General features: G+C 32.7%; 1 protein-coding gene and 1 pseudogene across 3 annotated transcripts in view; one reads left to right on the top strand and one right to left on the bottom strand.

Moving 5' to 3' along the window:
- Positions 1-697: 697 nt before the first annotated feature.
- LOC138328921 (uncharacterized) lies at positions 698-9,368 on the bottom strand (annotated as a pseudogene).
- A 3,705-nt stretch (positions 9,369-13,073) lies between these two features.
- Positions 13,074-22,380, top strand: part of LOC138329176 (alpha-1,6-mannosyl-glycoprotein 4-beta-N-acetylglucosaminyltransferase-like) — a 42,826-nt gene continuing 33,519 nt past the window's right edge. Inside the window, exons 1-2 of one of the 3 annotated variants that reach the window (XM_069275973.1) lie at positions 13,074-13,367; positions 18,493-18,662. In XM_069275973.1, coding sequence (XP_069132074.1) covers positions 18,519-18,662 — 144 coding nt within the window. In that variant the 5' untranslated portion in view covers positions 13,074-13,367; positions 18,493-18,518. Of the gene's footprint in view, positions 13,368-17,639; positions 18,100-18,492; positions 18,663-21,790; positions 21,969-22,380 lie in introns of those variants that run through there. The other 2 variants (XM_069275972.1, XM_069275974.1) reach the window with 2 other exon arrangements.

The following is a 22,380-nucleotide window of genomic DNA, read 5'->3' as shown; positions in this document are numbered from 1 at the left end:
ACAGGGACAAATATTAGGCAATCATTGTGTGTTTAGCTTAAAATTGCAGGTAGAAAACAAGATTTTCACCTGGGATGGGAAAGGGGAGCTCGAGGTTATTGGTGTATTTGCTCATTTTTCATGCATTTATATATATAATTAGCTAAAATTCATCGCAAAACCACAAGGTTAGAACTTTTTAAACTACCTCTTAATGACATGTTGGGTGTCATGCAATCAATATTCAAAACATAAATTCTACTTAATTTAACTTGATTAATTGCGTGGTATCCATGAAAAATTTGTAGCTTAATTTATAGTGATCTTTTGTGATTTTCATTGTAAAAATACTGTCCCGATGCCCATGGTAACCGCTCTTCTTTCTAAGAGTTATCACCCCTTTTGATTGCACTACAATAACGAATGAAGAGCGTATATACTTAAACACGGAAATTCTTAACACCCTCCCCCCCATAATTACTTATTATAAAATCTTGTAACCTATTTTATTCACCAAAAAGGTGTGTTACATGAAATGTATGGGTTTAAGCTGCAGTCAACGTCGCCCTTTCTCTAAATGGCTGTTGTGCACGGATATATATGACGACAGTATAATTTTGACGATGAATAACAGACAGTAATTGATTGTATCTGACGTGGTAGATTTTATTGTTCAAAGAAAATTTTGTACATGTAAATATAATGATTTACCTCTTTGTTTAGTTTATGAAATGATAAACTCAATGGAACAGTCGACTCGGGAATTTGTACGTAAACGATTCGCGTTTACGCAATTAACCTCGTGCTTTATCCTTAAGTGACAATTTGGTCGGCAATCTTTTGATATGTGTGGCTTTAATGTAAGCCATATTTATATTTTGCGCCCAGAGCTGCGAATGTTTAATTTTTCAATGGCTCATCCATGCTTAAATGTTTTTCTTATGCAGCATCATAAATCAAATATAAAATCAATTATCATTATAGCTTATAAGACCTGATTTATTCATTCAAATAAATGCGATAAAAATAAATAATATTTACATGGACAAGATTTAACATGTAAGGTTATGTGTTACTGTTGATTCTACCTAACAATATTATACTGATCCTGACACGCTTGAATTGTGTATCCAAGTCTGTCATTACAAAACTTTGCAAGGTTGGCTGGCTCCCAGAACGCGACAATTATGAATGTTACTTATAGGAAAAGGAAAATAAATGGCATGAAAATACCAACCGTTAGGATCTCACGTTTACTCTTTTCCTTGCTGAAGCCATCCTTTGTCCAACCTTTAACCTGGGAAAATATAATAATTAGTTTTATGCGTTTAGGATCACGTTCATGCGTAGGTGTTATGTGTATAATTAGTTAATGTGAAGTGGAATTATTTATTATATGGCAACTTTGGCCTGTTTTGCTTTTAGTTCAATGACATATACAGAATAAAAAAGTGGATTATTTCACTATTTAAGCGGAGCGCAAAAACATGCATATCCCCAAACAGTTTGAAAGTTGTATAGGCAAAAAAGACACAAAATATTAACATGTTTATAACGTGATTCGTGGTGTGTTTAATTTTGTTTATATTTGCTATGTCCACCATGGAGTCTTGTTGTCACCATTGTGGGTTGGTTTGGTTTTAATGGGCGTGTCCTCTAAGACGTCATCTATATCTGTCTCCAGGTATCCATGATTGACACGCCTTTCAGACATTCTTGAAACTTTTATCTGAAATTATACAGTAAAGATATTCGTAAGATATGTCTTTATGTTCCGTCTTTGCAAATTACAGAGTTATCTCCCATGTGAGTAGGTATCCATTATGTGGTCAAAAATTAACCTTTGTGAAGGATATTCACGACGTTTTCTCTGAAAAAGTATGACGTTGGACCATCTGTAGAAGAACAGGGAAAATACATATTCCTACCGAGTGCCCCGACCAGGAATCGAACCCGGGTCTCCGGCGTAGAAATATACGACTCTACCGACTGAGCCAAAGAAGCATGCTCCATCAGCCGATTGACAGAGGCCGTATTTAATACTATGTACAAACCACACCGACTCGCTCTTTTTATATCGTTATTAATGAATAAACAACATCTGCTTATGGAATCAGGACTATCTACACTTTGAGAAAACCACATGAAGGTAATGATAAGATTTCTTATTGCAGCAATTCAAAATAAGCTATACTATCACAGTACTTTATATCAGTTCTCCAATATAATGCGATTTCATTTAAAAAAAAAATACAAACATGATATATACAAAATTTGTTTTATAAATAAATTTCATTGACAATCCATAGAACATTTCTATCAAGTTAATTTTGATATATCCAAACCAAGAAATCAATTACTCCACATCATTGCATGTTATGCAAACAAAAACAAATATGAAACTGAAAAAATGAAGTTATGACATAAACTTTGGGTAGTTGATCTTCAAAAGAGTCTAAATTGAAATCTTGATTTCACAGAATGTTGAAACATTTCAAGAAATCTGAACTGTTATTAGCAGTATTTCCCGTTCCATCGATACGTGACTTCCATACCGTTTTATCATGTTATTGTGTATATACAAAGTGTCATGACTATGATAACTGTGTCAGGTACAACACGAGTATGACCAATCAAGGGATAACAACAATAATCAGGATATACCTGTTTCAGTAGTTATGAGCGGAACATCACACCCAGTACATCATGGTAACGTGATGACATGAATATTGTCATCAACCTCTTTTTTTCAATCCTTGTAAACACTCATTATATTCTCCAATGTTGCTGTTGAAAGACGACCTCAAATAATTAAGCACCAAGCTGCAAAAGAATACATTTGTTTTAATGATACTTAGATGAAATGACAAACAAATCTGCTAGTTTGAAGAAATTTGAATTTGTCCTTTATGAAGTTTAACCATTACTATCAAGACTTTCTGTTGTTATGATGTCTAACGTAGCCTGTGTTATGATTCACATCTGGTGTGTCAACATCATAACAATGAAAGTTATGAAGATTTTTATTTTTCATTTATTTTTCCACTGTGGTCCTACCTCGGCATGTAAAAGATAAATATAAATGTAAAAAAAATTCTTTCGCTGCATGTGAGTTTCGGCCAGACAAAGGCGTGTCAGTCCTTTCAACTTACCATATACTGCAAAAAAGGGGTGCTAATGGGAGAATTATGCATCTTCCGCATCTTTGAACACAGACATGCACGTATAATCACACGACTGAAATAAACACTACATTTAAATAGTTTAAAAATCTAATAAAACTACCATACAACCTAAAATGTCATTGTTGTCGATGAAATCAGCAATGTTTTTAATAATCCCTTATATACCTCACACAATAATGTAAATCTATATATCCACTTATAGTGGGGCAGATAAGTGCATGTTTCGTGCACATTATGATAAAAGCATGAAACTTGGCACAAATGAAGTTTAGGCCAAAAGAAAAAAAATTTGGCCTCTATCGCGAATTAGCCATATGACGTCACTGGCGGCCATTTTCCAATATGGCCGCCAAAAACACTTTAAAACTCCATTTCAGATTAATTGTAGGTCTTTTTTATGATTTTTTTGCCCTTAATCCTTCTCAAACAATGTTAAAATGATCGAATGAATTATTGACTTTATTATTTTTTAAAGATATTATTTATCGACATTTTCTGATGATATCAATGGAGGCCATTTTCCAAGATGGCTGCCAACATTGATTAAAACCCTGTAATAGATTGATTTTTAGAGGATTTATTCATTTTTTATACTTTTTCTTTCGTTAATGATACAAAAATGTTGAAAATGAATTAATAACACTTAAGTTTCTAAATAAAAAGAATTTACAGACATTAATACGCCGTCACTGGCGGCCATTTTTCAAGATGGCCGCCAAAAACACTTAATAAACCCATTTCAGATTAATTGTAAAACCACATTTCAGATTTATTGTAACCTTTTTTTTCTGAAATTGTTTGCCCTTAAACCTTCTCCACCAATGTTTAAATAACTGAATGAATTTTTGACTTTATTATTTTCTAAATGTAGTATTAAGGATGTATTCTTCTGAGGTTTCAGTCCCGTTGAAGTCTCGTTTCGACAAAGATCAAAGAAGTTATGAGATTTTCAAATACATTTTATCAATATCTGTAGCAAGTTGCCAGATGCAAATTTTGTCAAAAAATTACATTTCTATTTTCAGTAGATTTCTTTGTAGAGAATGGCGGCCATTTTGAAATTGTGTCTTTTTCCTCTTTGAGTAGAGCCATAGTTAAACCATTTTTTACTGAAATTGTTTTTACTTAAATCATTACTGCACCAGTATTTTTAGCTGTATCGAGCTAATGTTTGCTGTTAATCTTTACTAGGTTCGTGTTTATTAAAATATTGAGCATTATTGCGTGAAGTGATACGCTTTTGTCACTTTATTTTTACATTTAATGGTAATTTGAGCACTTTTATTTTTTACTCTAAAATACTGAAAAATAACACATATTCAAATGGGGCAAAAAAGTAAGCACACTGACCCCCCATTTTTCTGCCTAATTTAGAAAGAACAACCCATTCCCTATTGATATGCAAAATATTAACAAAAGTTTGATACCACAACTGTTTCTAAAAAGGGTTCAATTTGGCAAAAATGGCTGAAAATGGTGTATTTTGTACGGCGTCACAATCACACAGCATCCTGTAAAAAGTTTTCTTAGTGCGACATTTCCTTTACTTGTGTATAGAGACAACAACTGACGGAAATCGGATAAGTAAGCATTTGGTATGGATTTCTGTATGATATGATAAGTTAAACATGTCATACGTGGATATCATTGATACAATCTTTATGAAATTTAAGTTAATGTAAGAAGCTTGTCGGCAGGTTGATGTTTGTCGTACGGAGTTCCCTCATTGAAGGTGACTCAACAAAGGGAAAACGCGAAGGTCATTTCATATGTCCTTGAGTTTTGTGTTCGTTACATTTGATACCTTTCTCGTTTCACTTGAGTGACGAAGCGTTGGATCATTGTGTAATATAGACAAGAATCAATTCACTTGTTGTGACAAGTTTACAGAAGCAATTTAAATTTTTAGAATGACAGACTACACAAGATTTCAAGATTTTATTTTTAACACTCAGACACATAAGATATGTGTAACATGAGGAGGCATATACATATAATTGACAGAATGGACAGATAAATTTGGTAATTAACAGTTATATATACATACATATGTGTATAATAACACCAGCCAAACACATACATACAATGTATACGTTCAACCATATTATCCTCATACATTTACGTGTGTAGATGTATAAACTGCCAAACACACAATTCAGACGATCAAAAACCTAATATTCTCACACATGTACATGAGCATGAATCACGCGCTCGCACACGCACCTTGTAAATCCACATTATATGTATAAATGTGTACATATAAATAACTTAATATTTCAATCAGAACAAACAGATAAACAACTGCACAGGAATTAATTACAAAAGAGGGGACATTTTGGTTAGGAAAAAAGATAAACCTGTCGGAACTTGTTGGTTGCATATTGATAATAAAAACCTTTAAACTTATCAATATCTGGGTTTTTATAATAATAGCGAGGTATATATTTATTTCTTAGAGTCGATTAAGTAATATTGTTGCATATAAACAAATAATAAAAATCATCACCAATGCTTTCGGCGCATAAATTACATACACGATTCACTTTTGGGATATTATACCATCTACCCGTTTCTATAGGAAATTTAATATTAGAAGTACGCAGTTTTGTTATTTGTATTCTGGCATGTTCTGACAAATTTAATAAATATTTTTCCATACAAAATTCTGTTTTAAATACAGAACATAATTATCCACGAGATGAGTTAGCACAGTCGGAAAACCATCTTTGTATAAACTGATCAATCAGACGTTGTTTCAAAACATCTATCAGGCATCAGTATTTTATTAACGAATATAAAAGAAAATCCAGTTTCGTTAAAAATACTTTGTAAACATTTAATCCATTTAAAAGAAAACTTAGCATCATTTTGCAATTGTAAGGCCAATTACAATAAAATACTACTTAGTTTGTTATCATTACTTAGCAATCTATTCCAAAAACCTACTAATCTTAATTTAACATTTATTTCTAACGGCACATGACCTAGCTCACCATAAATCATAAAATATGGAGTAGTAGACCTCATTTTCAGGATTCTTTTGCAAAACTTAAGATGAATCTGTTCAATTATTTTCAAATTTTCGAATACCCATACCTCTGACCCATACAATAGAATAGGCTCTACTAAAGAATCAAAAAGTTTTATTTGTATATTTATCGGAAGAGAAAGATTCCTGATTTTTTTATATATAGAAAATATTGACTTTTGTGCCTGATCGACTAGTCTACGTCTCGCGTTGACAAAGTTGTCATTGTAATTAAAAGTAATTCCTAAATAAGTAAAATTATCTGCATTTTCTAAAGTTTCGTTTTGCAATATAAGTACATGATTCTGTTTACTTATTTTTCTTACAAAATACCATAACTTTTGTTTTATTTACATTAATTTTAAGTTTCAAAGTTTCACAATAAATCTGATATACATTTAAAGCACTTTGAAGACCTTCTGGACTTTCTGAGAATAACACAGTATCATCGGCGTATAAAAGAACAAAGATTTCAACAAAAATGTGAAGTTCGTGGATGACTACCTAAATAGGCAAAATAACTTTCTGTCATTAAGGAACACGGACAAGAGAAATAGAGATAGGTTTTCTCCTTGTCTGACTTCAATTAAGCACGTAAAGAAATCATACGTTCTGGAAATGAATTGAACACATGATTTAATATTATCATACATGTTAAAAATAACTTTGAAACATTTGCCATTTACATTACTATTATGTAATTTTTGCCAAAGGCCTGCTCTCCATACGGTATCAAATGCCTTTTTGAAGTCTATGAAGGTACAGTATAGTTTTTCCACTTGAAAGATATAAATATGGGAATATGCAAAACGAAAACGTTATCTATATTTGAATGACCTTTCCTAAAGCCTGTCTGGTTTCGGGATATTAAGTTAATTTGTTTTTCATATTCATTAAGGCGATTATTTATTATTGAAGTGAATAATTTGCCAATACAACTTGTTAATGTGATAGCTCTATAATTATCTGGGTCTTCCGGACTACCTTTATTTTTGTATATAGGTTTGATGATACCGACACTCCAAGTATCCGGAATAAAATTATATTGAACAATTTACCATAAACAGGGAGCATCTCCAGAGGAGAATTTTTCAAATATTCGTTCAAAATACGATCTGGGCCGGACGCTTTGTTATTTTTTAGTAATCGAATAGCTTTCTGTATTTCTATCTCGTTAATCGGTTGATTCAGTGTATTATTGGCGTCATTATCGTTAACATCAAGGTTGTCAATTTCATCCATAACATTATTATTTTCTTCTTCAGATGTGTTAAGTTTTTTTTTAAATAATCATGTAAAACGTCTATGGGTATGTTTGTTTCTGTTTTCTTCTTTTGTGAAATTTTATTAAGCGTTTTCCAGAACTGTTTTGGGCTTCGTTTCGCGTTCTCCCTTAATTCTTTTGTGCATTTCGCTTGATATTTTTTTGTAGTTCTTTCTCAGTTGTTGTCTGTATTCTCTCCCTTTAATATTCATCGTGTGCTTAGTTTCTGTTGATTTGTTAAATTTGTACCTTATTTTATATTTACTAAAAGATTTCCTGGCAAGTTTACAATCCTTGTTAAACCAAGTTTTGTTTAAATTTATATTATTTGTTTTATGGTGGTGAGTCACTCCTATCGTGTTTGTAGCGCAATTTGTTAGTACTGTACATATGTCTGTCACTAGACCATTCACTTGATAACTTGTGAGAGTGTCACTAAAGTGATATATTATTTAAATTCACATTAATATTATTCAAGTTGTTTTAACTTCTCGTGCAAAATCTGACGATTTCAAGGGATTCCATCTCACATAATCTCTATCAGCAAAACTTGTTTCATCTCGGACATCTTTTTTTCCGGAAATGCACATCTGAAAACAATGGATTAAAATCAATTATTTCAAAATATTTTATGAACGGAAATAAATCTGGCATCAATAAAACACATACATACAATGTATACATGTAGTTTTCCCGAGATACTTGTCGCACGAGACTCGTCGATTCGCGATAAATAAAGATCTCCGTTTACACATTTCAATCAATTTTGACCCATATTTATTTATAAGTCCTTTATCTTGAGAAGATCGAGCAAGAGGGATGTCATATTGAGCTAATCGCTCAAAAGAATTCATATTGTCGGTAGCATGGTTATTATCAGCTATATCTAGTATATCATGCAATTTTTCATCTGGTATGATATAATCTATTGCGTCAGAAGTTCTTGAGTTAAAATCGCCGACAAGCATTTATATTTTTGTTTCCTTGTGATAGCATTATCAACTCGTCTTCAATTTCTGTAAATGCATTATCTGGAGAATACCTAGAATTCTCAGGGGGAATATATATACAGCCTGTAAGTAAACTTTCATTTAATTCAGATAGAGTTTTAGATATTTCAAACAGCAAAACATATTCACAGAGTGCACACAGTAAAAACATTGATTAACAAAATAAGACACAGTACCAATGTCACATTACCTACATCATCGATATTCCAGGGGTTATTATCACTGTCGTTATATCAACGCCTGGGCTGTTTTATAGCAAAATTGAAGGTGTTTCGGGAGGTGAAAACCACTGACTTACAAATCACAGGTCAACAGTGACTTTCTTAGAAAAATTACAGAGAACGATAACTTCGAAGCCATATCGTACATGTATTTGAATCTTTTGTTATATATCAGAGGGACAAATTACCCGTCTAACATCTTTTATCGCACACATAACCTTCGGATTTGTAACAACAGTGATAGTAACCCCTGGAATATCGAGGACGAAAAAATGAACAATAAAAACATAACAAGGAATGAACTACACTTCCACCTACCTCTCTGATCAGTGGATATACAATGTAGTATAATCCAATAACATGTGTGTTTGATGTGAGTTTTATTTGTCAGAGCCCATCATAGTAGCATACAATAATTTAACACTACTATAGCCAATCTGTTACTTTTCGTTAACGATATTGTCGTATGATTTTTTCAAAATATTGTGATTCGATATTGAGTATGTGAGAGTTAACTTCCCTTACACACTGTCAGAAACATTCAATTTAGCTGATATTCCCAATATATTAATTTTAGATATTAAAGCATCTTTCTCTTACGCAACTGAAATACTTACCTGGTACTACCATCCTTTAAGTGCAACACTTTCAAAAGAATCTATAATTACATAATGTAACTTGTAACTTGCTTAGTGCCTATAATGGCTCATTTATACCGTTTGCGTCAACTTGCATTTTGATTCTTTTGTTTGCGTAGTCGCTTTTTATATGCTTCAACATTTGTTGAATTAAACTTGTACATCAATGCAATAAACTATATAAAATATAATATTTTATATAAAATATAATTATATCAAATAGCTGTCGAAGTGACAATAAGTATATAGTCAACTTAGTGGGAAAAAAAACATTGGAAAAGCCTAAGTAAGACATCATTCCAGTAGAACATGTTTTATTTGCTTAGTGAATTAGCAGTTCTCAGTGTTATAACAAGAAAAAAGCTATTGGATCCAAATTTAGGAAAATGTTTTATCGCCTATCACAAGATCAGAAAAATAGGAAAATTCACATATTTTATGCCAAATGATATGAAAATTCAATATAAAAAAGATATCTGAATTTTTGCGCTTCAAATTATCCCCTTGGGCAAAATCCGGAGCGAGCTATTGATGACTATTAATCGCCATCGCAACAGGCAATACCCTTATCGGGACGGTTGTTGTCAAAGAAACAATAACAACAAATTCCAGACAATCAAAGAGTGTGTGAGACGATTATCAAACATCATCGAAGTCTCGAAACGCATTATTTACAGTAACGGTGTTTTTATCTGTTTTTAACAGAACATACCTTAAATGTATGTTTACGAAACGTGATTGAGTAATAAATAGCGTGTAGATGTATTGATCTTTATAAACAAACAAAAAATGCTCAATGCTGGAGAGCTATATTTTGGCGCTTTTATGCCAAACGCCAAAATAGCCAAAACATAGCTACTTCAAATTAATCTCAATTTATAGTAGAAGAAATGACTCTACAAGTCATACCAATAAGACCAGTAATATTTCTTAACTTTAAGTAAATTATTGAACGTCAAAATTTCCAATAGGATAGCATTGAAAAGTTCATGGGAAGTTTTTTTTCATTCTATAGAAAATTTAAAATTAATTCTTTCTCTTAAGATTTACGATATTGAGTAAATCAAATCTATTTACTGTCAATATTTAGCTCTATGTCATTCCGCCCGAGCAATAGCCGTGATCAGGTGGCATTTTCATAATACTTAGTTTAAAATAGGTAAAATTGGCAAAGGAATATAATCCTATATGAAATGTATTGAACACAAGGAAAACAAATAGAAGATAATTTTATATGGATATTTAGTTATATTTTTTAAAGCTGAAAAGTTGAAATATTTGAGTTGAGATAAAAACATATCTTTTTAAATGGTTTGTAAATGACCTCTTTAAAACGTTTTAAAGAAAGGTAGCGGCCTTTTTTTCTTTTAGGCCACTTAGGTCCCAGGGTTGGTATAGAAGCAATATTTTTTCATGTCAACATCAATGGTTTTATATTTTCATTGTCAGATTTAAAATACCGAAATATCCACAACCCCCTACACGGAATTTTAATACAAATTCAATTATGTAGATATTTGGTGTTGATATTGACGTGTGTTTTTCTGTTTTCCCGATATCCACATCATTTGAGTTGATCGTGAACCGAAGCATGTGTCCGTTTGTATCAGGTTATCGAGAGACAATGAATCTATTATAAAGTATACATACGGAACTCATTCATGAGCAATACCATTGCCAACAATCAATAATAGTAATTTAAAATTCATAATCGTTCTTACAACCCGCATCACTGCTGTTAAATCACCCACGACAATATTTATGTCGTTACGAAAACATTTCGCTCAAGTTTAAATCGAAGTGACTGTGTAACATAATCTGGTTGTAATCCTTCATCCTTTCATGGCGATGGCGATCGATTTAAACGATAAGTGCTAAAACAATGAAAAATGGGTTTTGTCTGGACAATATACTTGCATTAAGTTTCCTCGTTTGAATGCACGATACAGCATTATTTGATTCGCATGTCTTTAACAAAGGAGGAGTGTTAATTTGGACTCTCTGGTGGCCATAGCCGATAAGCCTTATATTTTGTTTACAGAGGGGGTAGATATGACATATGACACTAAGTTATATTTTCCAAAGTGTTCTATTTTTAACATATAAATGCTTTATATTTCATAAAAATCATTTAGAAATATAATTTGGTTCCAACAAAACTTGACAAAACAGAAGATTGTCCCTCTTGTTTAACCCCCCATAACTGACAAGGGACTCCGGCCTGACCTTAATCATACGTATTATCGTGATGTCCTAACCCCCGGGTATCTAAAAACAAAAAATAGTGCTTATCGGTCATGGCCAACAGAGGGCCCAAATTGACACTCCTCCTTTGATAATTGCGCGATGAGGCAACAATACCGTAAATCACAATAGATATCAGTTATTAATTTGGGAAAAAAATCATTCATAGATCAATGGAATAGAACCTTAAAAGGATTATATTTCGTAGAGTTGTCTTCGAAATTGAGTATAAAGATTGATGCCAGTATGTGTTTGTACACAGTTTACAAAGACATTGTTTTATAACACGATGAAATGGAAAATCAAAATGGTGACATCAATGCTTTAAATAATCTTATTGAATCTTATCTAATTTTAAAATATTTGTTTTTATGTAGAACACAACACTCTGTTTTGTTACTGGTTTTGAATGAAATAATTCATTGGTGAATCAATGTAATCGTACATTTAATTTTTCTATTATTTTTTTTATTTTCATTTTCTTTTATTTTGATTTATCTTTCATTTTTTTTTTTTGTCCTCTCTCGTTTTCATTTAGACGTCTCAAGAGTGAATTATAAGCATTGATGTTATTTCTTAACTGCATCGGATTATTTTAAAAATATTTCAAACTTGTCTGGGAATCTGCAAGGCGTCCGTCATAAACTTTGATTGGAACATGTATGAGCTTAGATATGTGAACGCCAAAAGCCTAGGATGACTTAATTTACATGTTCCTAAACTAGTTCACCAAATCTTCAAATATCAAAAACGTTTATCTAATATGGATTCTTTCTTTTAGTTGATTTATGACGATCTGAGCATGATCTTCACTGAAATCCTGTCAAGAATAAAACAATTTATCGCCCATCTGAAATCAACTTAAATCTTGAAATGAGAATCAGGTTCTAATGTGTTATATAAATAATGATCCAATTTTGTGACAGACCTACCGAATAGGTCTGACATGCAATGAAATGTTAAAACTCTGTTTGTTGACGTTGTTTACATATGTACACTACTAAAACCAAGCACAAAACCAATTTCTGACTTATAACATGGAAATAATCAAACGAATAAAATAGAAATTGGACGCCTATTACGACATTCACTTGACAGACATTTTCCAGATTCGTTTTTGAAAGTGTTTAATCATAACTTTGATTAAACTTTATATATTATTGACTGTGTATGCGAGGACATCCTTTCATATATGAATTAAGCATTGATTGAACTACCTTTAAATTCTTAAGAAGCCATAGCGTTGTTTTTTATAATAAAAATATTAGATATACAATGTATATGTTAAAAGACAATGTTTACTTTTATTGTTTTATGTGTTTTATGTCGCTGACCTAGTTTCAAATGAAGCAAATAATAAGTCCGTTTGTTTACTTCCAATTACACTACACTAAATTAGAGGAACGTATATTGGTTGTTGAACGCAAATATGGTCGTATGTGTACACAATTATTTATGCACTCACCTGAAACACCACCACAAGAATGACTGGTCATTGGGCAGTGGTTGTTGTGACAATCTGTCGAACATGTCGGCTGAGCTATTTCCCTTTTTGACTGACGTGTATTGTACCAAAAATCGTTTATTATTTATTGCTAATGTACAAAAATAGCATCGTCATGTCTAACCTATAGATGGAGACAGCAGAATGGGAATGATTACTGTGTATTTACTTCTGTAGTTTACACAAGGCCCGACTTCGCAGAAGAAAACAATTGAATAGGAAGCTATATAGATTGAAGATTCGTGTATACATCTGATACTCTAACAGCACAATGGGCAAGGCCATTGAAATGTGGTATGTATTCTAGTCTACATTTATTGCAAATATAATACTATAAAATGTGTAAAAAAATGTCCTTCACATACAGAGTGTTTTTTTGGGTTTTTTTTTTTTTTTGTGAATACATGGTATACGCTGTTTTTCGTCTTCCCTTGCATTCGGATTTTATTAATAGATTTATCTATTTTATCTTTTTGTAAAAATCTGGTATACATGTACGTGGTTCAAGATTTATTAATATTAATAGGCAAATGAGATACGCTTCTTATCTTTAACACACTCTTTGTGACCCAGTAGAAATATGCAAGTACAACGATAGCTGACTTCATGATCATGAAACAGACTTTAAAAACTCCCAAACTGTCTTAATTTTAGATTAGCCAATCAAATATGACGTTACAAAAAGGTATGCCATACATGATCGGCTAAGTCAAAGCTTAAGTCTAAGATTGTTTCATGACCTGGGAACCTGATATCTGAGACAGCAACAGTTTTCGAAATATTCAAGATTTCCAAGAAGCATATTATTCGTGTAAGGTGATATAGTAAGGTAGCTCATGTTATGCAAAACTTGCAATATTTGTCTTTTGTGATTGCTTCCCATTCATCTGTTCTCTTTTGACTTTGATGTTTTCATATTTCATATAAACACCACGGTCAAGCCCTAAAAGGAACAAAACGAAACCATTCAGCTCATATCAAGCATGTATAGATATATCTAAGAAAAAGAAAACAGCATGAATGATACACATCAGAAACGTCCTGTCAAGGGTGTCTGTACCTAAAGATCCTAATGAAAGACCTTCTTGCTGATACTAATGAAAGACTTTCTTATAGGCATTTTTTCATTACTGAACTGGCTTTGTACTCTTCTACATATCAGCTGCCTAAGGTAAAAGAGAAGTTTGATGACCTTATACGCTAAAAATAGTTTTCTCTTTCGCAGATATTTTAAGATTTGTCAGACAACGTTAAATAGTGTTCAATTTTATAGAATACATATAGCGTCTAAAATACGTCTGCGTGATCGCCTATGAACATAGACACGGTTACGATAACTTAACAGGCTGTGTAGTAAAGAGTTTTTGACTAAGCTTATGATATTTATGTATTTAAATAAATTTCTAGGCCGATTACTTTTGATTATTTCTTAAGTGTCTCAAGTAATGATTTAAAGGAAGAATCGTTATATAGACATTTCTTCAATTGACAAATCTAAACATTTTGCCCGGATTTTTTAAGATTCTTCTATTATAGACCATATGCTGAATTAGGTTACTCTGACAAACTTCTTCATTTTTTTTTTCATTTTTTAACTGAATTCACAAAAACTCATAACAATAATTTCTACTCTAATATTTAATTAATTAGGACTCAAACGATGAAAACATCCTTTTACCCATTTAACGTTAAATCTAAAATAACAACGAGCCCGGAAAAATCGAATGGTTGGAATAGCATACTACATGTATATGCAGCTGATCCTCGATATCTTCATTCAAAGTACTTTGCTTATCACTGAGTGGTCGTAAAACATGGCAAAATGATATCCTTTCATTCGTTTTTTCTTTATTGCACTCTTTTATTCTGTTTCTTTTATGAAGTCGAAAGCATACATGTAGTTTAAGACATGGCTATGACAATCAACTTTGAACTAAAATTACAATCAATTTTATTTATAATTTTTCAAATATATAAACATAATGGGAATTTCAAAGATGGGCAATGCTAAGATAGGGGTTGTTTTGTTTATTTTGTTTGGTTGGTTGGTATATTTTTTGGGGGATTTATGAATACTAAGTTTAGAAGAAGCATTGAATAAAACAAATTTGAAAAGTCATGCCAATAGATATAATCTTAACTTCAGATCTATCAAGTACAATGTTACCCCCAAGAAAACTTTACCTTTGGACAACTCGCCATACGTAAATGTACATTGTTGACTAGATATCCAATAACCTTTAAACCTATACCAAGTTACAGTAGTACCGAGTCCTACTTACAGAAAGTAAATAAAATTTCTACGTTATATTGAGACCTACTTAAAGGAAGTAAATAAGTCTATGTTCAATTGATTTCCATTATCACAATCTATAGACGTACTGAAGGGCTAGGATATATAATGTTCTTTGAGACGTATTGTGGTCGCTCAGCACCCGACGTAAATCTATTCAGGTTTGTAATATTTAACGTAAGGTAGTCCCTGACCTTACTTCTAGGGAAGTCTTCGGTAAATTAATTCCATAATTGTCTGAATAGAGTGCATGTATTGAGTCTTTTAAATGTAGAAAAAGAACGAACCACGTACATGCTAGCTAATATACTCATAGAAAACTGTTTTTTGCCAGATCGTATCGACAGTATCGAAAACGTATAATCTTAGGCGATCCTCGTTAAACGTCACCAGCAATAAACATCTAAACAGAACGAATTTGGAAGTATGACAGCTATCAATAGAATATTTGAAAAAGGCTTTAATTATCTTTGGAGCTTCCTATAAAATCTACTGCATTTGTTCACGATTTGTTTTGTTTTCTTACTTCGTGACTGTATGGTCTGCTCTATCATGAGTCTAGTCAGTATGAGTGAATAAGTATACATATTTATACAGCCTTGTGTGAAATGACATTACTGTTTTTCAGTTCTAAGTCATGTTGAAAGCAAAATATATTGTTTCTTTGTAGTATATTGGGATTTCGTCAATTGCTTCTGTAATTCATTTCATGTTTTGATAGGCTCTTATTTAACATCCCACATTGTAAGAAAAAAAGTATATTTTCTTTTTAATATATGGTATTGCGAAATGCTATTCATTTCACAATATTGCCATATAGTATCGTTGGATTGATAGGATTTTATGGTTCGAAAGTTGTGCGAAATTGAAATCCTGCGAATATTAGCAACTATGCAGTAGTCTTGTAAGAATGATACGAGCAACAGTTTAGAAACAAACAGGTGACATGAATACAGAGGTTAGAGCTGACTGTACAGGGGAGGGGCTTATATAGGCGATGTCTGTTATCTTTATTCTTGTTGTAGCTATTATCTTCTCAGCAACGATCACTAGACAATACTTCAATTGTCAAATGAAACTATAACAAACATTAACATTACAGGAACCAGGTCAAAGTGCATTTGATATATTATTGCATTGTATAATGTAATTTGTTTTAACATAAATTCATATCTAGAAAATGCGTAGTTTAATGTTAATATTGTCATCTGTTTTAGAAAAAGAATTCTATGTCAATAGACTGATATATATACATATATATTATTGTTCCCATGGCAATTCATTCAAACTATAAATAAGTCAAAGAACTAAAAATCGTGTCGCTTCTTATATTACTGTAAACTAACACATTTCTTCACTTCCGTTTGATACCGCACCATGGGAAATTCGGCGAGTTCTTCTAACTCATTGAAATTCAATTGTTTGTATCTAGTACTATAGTCGCAGCAAGACATTATACATATTCACCTCTTGACACTAAATTCAATCACACAAGAAAACGTGTGTGTAGTATATTATCAGTAGATCACGAAACAGGAAAACATTGAGGTCGATATACTGAAATTTTAACCATACATTTGTTACTACTTTTAGATAATTTAGTCAATATCATATTTGTGACGAAGTTTGCACTATCCTAATGTAACGAACCTTGTTGTTTTCGAGTCAAAGGATATTTTGTAATATTGTGGATTTAAAATAAGCACATTATACAATGATGAAACATTAATCCTGTGTTATCTGAATTGGGCTTAAAATAACTTTAACGTTGAATTCCGAATGGTTAAATATGATGTATTAACTTGACCAAAAGTCAATTTAATCATTATAAAATTCGCTTTTTTATTTTCCAGCAATTTTAGATCCCATCATGATATCAAACATTTATTTCCTCCTACCTTGTCATGTAGAACATTCTAATTATCTTGGCGTGAACGTAGATTTCGGATAACGGTCGAAGTAGAACCCTACAAGATATTTTACATGTGTATACAGGTTTGATTGGACAACGTTTTGATATATCTATTGTCGTCTACAGAATGACTTGTAGTCAAAGTATGGTTAGGTTCTATGTGGTGTTTATGTTTCGTAAAATATCAATATTTAAACAGTTTCGAACTTAATTGATGTATAAAACTGCAATGGGATCAAAACAGGAAAAAGCACAAGCAATAAAATGAATGAGAAGTAAATTAAAGATGTGTAGTGTTTCTCTAAAACGGCTGCAATAATAGTCCGTTAATCTAACAAAGGTTTACAAGATCGTGTGGCGTTCTTGTTCTTCTGACAATTTGAACATTACAAGACATAGGTTACAACTGTTGCAGTGTTGTGTGGTTATATCTTCTAGTAGTGTCGCGATCTTAACCTTGGATGGTGTTTAAACGTAAAGGGAGTTATTTAGTGGATATGTGGAAAAGGTTTCGGGTATCTGGGTCACTGCAATACCAGTAACTCTTACGGTTCTTTGTACTCGGGTAATGGACGTCGAAATATACCCAGGACAATGTCGACGGACACTATTCTGAACTCACCCTGTTTAGTTATCGGATCTAAATGTACAAACAAATGGGTTCCAAAGGTGCAACATACGACACGTGGGATTTAATGGAAAGCAATGCTATTATTTAAAATGTTGTTTCAAAATAGCCGCTGGATGTAAAAAATAGTTTGTCGTGCTATCGATAACATTCCCTTGATTTATCTGCAGGTATTCGTGAAGATCTTTACTGGGTATGTGTTTATAGAACCATTCTTCCCTGGTTTACGTGATATTGAGGAGGACCGTGGTGTTTACGACATATTTTGATCACCTTTAGAAATAAAATGTGTGTTATTGTATTGAAGGTTCTTCCGGGATTATATTTAATTTAAGATTGATAAAATACAACTTTCAGTCAATCGTGAAATGAGTATAGACCTTTTTGATTAATATTACTGATAATCTGATAGTCATACATGTGTATATACTTTGTTAAATGAAATTCACAAATATATTTCATGATTGTTTTGTTATGTTAATTTTAAAATTGCACCAGTAAAATCTTCCGGGTCTAGCGTCAAATAAAGAATTATTGTATACATTTTATTTGTATATAATACTATTTCTACGCCATTTAATTCAAGAAAGTGCGTTTCTGTGTGGATCTGCCATGGAGAAGCCGGGGAGTAGTGCTGACGTCAGTAGTGGGCCCAGACAAAAGAGCAAGGAAGGACGAAAACATGGTGTACAGCCCAGTACGAAGATCAGAGTAAAGAAGATACATATAGATCCATGTAGTTCCTGCTTCATACAGGTAAGGGGGATAACTCATCACGGTAAAATACTGATACAGGATACTTAATCAATTAATTTCTTTATTCACTTTCAGTACGAAAAATGGACATAATATTACGTACAAACAGAAGATTTTCTTAAAAATTCATACTATTAGCAAATCTTAAATGAATATTTCACGTTATCAGATGTTTACAAAGGATTTATCAAATAAATTCAAAATCTCTGAAATCTGTTCGGGAAGTTTCAAAATCAAAGTGTGTGTGTACAAGTCAATTACCTATTGCGTTTCTGTATTCTTCAAAATTGATAGTACGCTTTGATTTAACCAAAAGTTGAAGTCGACGCAGATTGTGCTTAGGTTTCTATTTTGTTTAACGTCAAATCAACATCAAAGGTCATTTAAGGACAGGCGATATTGAATCCATCCCGAATGATACCTTGCCTAGAGAGAACAACCAACTGAATGCTCTTCCATAGACTACAGTGTTAACGTTTGGCATATACTTCTAACACTACTAAAATCTGATAAGCCACCATGTTCTATACACAGGGATCGGAGAATAAGTTACAAATTATATAATCATGGACCAACCAGAGTGCCCTAAGAACGTTTTTAGACATTTTAGAGGTCTAGATTAAAAACCAATAAAAATCATTCTCTACATGGTGCTATATACCATTTAGAGTATAATCTTTATCGTTTTTAATCTAGACCTGTAAAATGTCTAAAAATGGTCTTAGGGCACTCTGATGGGTCCATGATTATATAATCTGTAACTAATTCTCAGATCCCTGTGGTTCTATATTTAAAGTATACGTTCTCATATAACAAAAGATAGAAAATAAAGGGAGGGGGGTCATTCAGATGAAATTCTTTCAGCACTGAAAAATCATGAAGTTTTCATCTACCTATCCAGTATCTATACTGATATTTTTAACTTGTATTTCAATCTGAATCTCTAAATTCGTATCATGGTTATCTAGGAATAATCATCTGCCATAAAACTTGTTTACTTTCATTTTGGGCTCAATCTGTATACACAGGGGCCATTTCGAAGGTCTTTTTTTTCATTTAGACAGACAAGTAAAACCTCATTCCACACGGGTATTTTATAGACAACGGCAAAAACTAGTTGGACAATCCTTCTCATTGTTATAAAGTGATGAACATCTCGACCGGGTAGGAGAGTTAGGTTCGACTCACAAAGGCGAACGACTGGGTGTCACATTACACTGTGGACAAAGAAAAACGTTCACATGAACAATTCTATTTAAAGATAACTTTAGTGATCATCTAAAATGTTGTTACATTGCAGACAAAGCTATCTTAATCCAGCATTGTCTCTTTGTAGCATATCCTCAAAGCTGCATTTTTGTACACCAACGGTAAGACATGCCTCCATGCATGCGTAATGGAAGTCTCCTATCAGCTACCTCTCGGTTTGCATAATGTGTGGTAACTGATGCAGCAGACAAATTATTGGTAATTTGTCTTTCTGTCTTTTGAAGAGTACATACGTACTTCTTGACCTGTTGAATATAATCCTTTGTCATATGTAACAATATTGCCGGTTCTTTAGAAAACTTAGTTAAGTACATATTTGACAGTGGGGGTTTTTCCACAAATTTTTCCTCAGTTTTTGGCCGTTTTGATTATGCTTAAGATGTCGTTTGATAGCTAATTATTTGCTGTAGGCTAGTCTTATCCTCTTCTTGATAAGCGCATGTACCTAAGTCATCATTTTGCTTTCAGATTTATATCCGTAAGACATAAAACATTAAAAGTTTTCCACATGCAAACACGTGCAAGTGTCTTCAACATCAAATATTAATTTGACATCTTCGTAGACTGTAGGTATTCACATGTTGGTTCGACATCCAAAAGGCATTTGTTTCATTATCGCGATTCTCATGGCAGGCGTCAGGAGCCCACGGCAACACGCGAGAAATGAGTGCTGATAAAGATAAATAAGAAATTGTTCTAGTAAGTGTCGTTAGCTCATTTAAAAATGTTCTTTTACCTGTGAGGGTTTCTTTAGCGTTCATCACAACTCATTTTACTCCTGTGCGGAAACCTGGTCTTCATATCGGACCTTTGATTGGCTATGCTGGGATACCTGATTTTATGTACACGTATTTTTCATGGGTAAAATTTGGTCTTGCTTACATTTCATTGGTCAATAATTCTCTATTATTGATACAGTCATGTAGGCATGACTATACTTAGATGTAATCTGAGATTAATGTAATTAGTCATCCAATTTGTTACGAGCGAAGTGATAATTGTTTTGTGTAGTTATGTGATAAAACTGTATGTATAAAGGTGGAAATTGCTGAGAGGCCCACTATATTGTGTTTATAGTATGAATCATCATGGTATCTTACTATCACCGTCACTTTCCTTCGTCTCAATCCGTTAGTAATGCTCCCATGATCAGAATGAGAAATTATAAGATAGGATGCTAGCAGATGAAATGCTGAGGAGACTAAAACATGATTTTCGATTATTAGGATTTCGAAAACAATGTTCTTGTTTTGGCGGTCAATAAGTATTATGTAAGATATTTAGCTACATACACTATGACTGTAGTCAAAGCCTATGGGAAATGCATTTTTGGGAGAATAGGTAAGGGAGTCGTCAAAAGTTTTGTACAAGTGGACCCAGAATTGTCTTCCCCACTAAAACTGTACATTATTTTGGAGCTACCTATTATACTGTACACTGCACATCATACACAGCTGGTACAATGAGTAGTTCCGATGCTTTGTATATAGGTATTCATATCAATGAAAAATACATAGCAAAAAAGCAATGAATCTGTTTAGGAAATACTAATACTGTCAAATCCAATCAATATTTGCGAGGAACCGTGTTTTATCGGTAATAATTATCTATGAACATATCAATAATTAATTTCGACTGATAAAAACAACGTCATAATATATGTTATCACGGTTGGTCAGTGTGGTAAAACTGAACTGTGGTCTGATAATGAACCTCCTTCGTAACTGCTAAAACTCATAAATCCTTGATTAGATGGACTCCGCATCGTCACGCATGGTGATACACAGACATATACCATAGCTAGCTAGGCAGACATCGTACAATGAATATATCGATCTCTTGTGTGTATATATATCTGCTGTAGTTCGGCCGCCGTAGTCTATTCTAGAACACGTGCTTGGGATAGTCACTGTTGTATTTTCCCTATATACCTGTGTGGATCCCACCTGTGTATTTTGTTGCATTAAGTGTCGGACAGAGAGGTATTTAACGAGTACCCACAGAGTAGTTCTGTCTCTCATACTTCCTTATTATAAGGTAAGTTCAACGTCAGTTATTTTAACTTGGCTTTTATTTTTATATGCAATTCCATGGTAAATGCTTAACAGTTAATGCTCGCGTTACGGTTGATGCGTTTTACTGTCGCTGCTTTCGATTGACATTGATAAGCTTTAACGTGAATCTATCATGTATGCCAAGACGATGGAAATAGACACAATACAGAACATATACAGTATATTGAACCACTTCCGTGATTTTTCTATTAGGTTTATATATTTAATTACAACAATGGGTTATTTATATGCATATACATGCGTAGATAATCACCAATAATTAAACACCATAATGAGAAGTAAGGAAAGTAAACGCATAAGATACACAATAAATGGCTGAACCGAACTGAAGTAGTCTTTAAATCATATTGAACGAGTGGCAGTTTAATATTAGT

Source organism: Argopecten irradians, chromosome 8 (assembly GCF_041381155.1).
Source record: "Argopecten irradians isolate NY chromosome 8, Ai_NY, whole genome shotgun sequence".
Classification (NCBI taxonomy): domain Eukaryota; kingdom Metazoa; phylum Mollusca; class Bivalvia; order Pectinida; family Pectinidae; genus Argopecten; species Argopecten irradians.
This window is presented reverse-complemented; position numbering and strand designations above follow the sequence as displayed.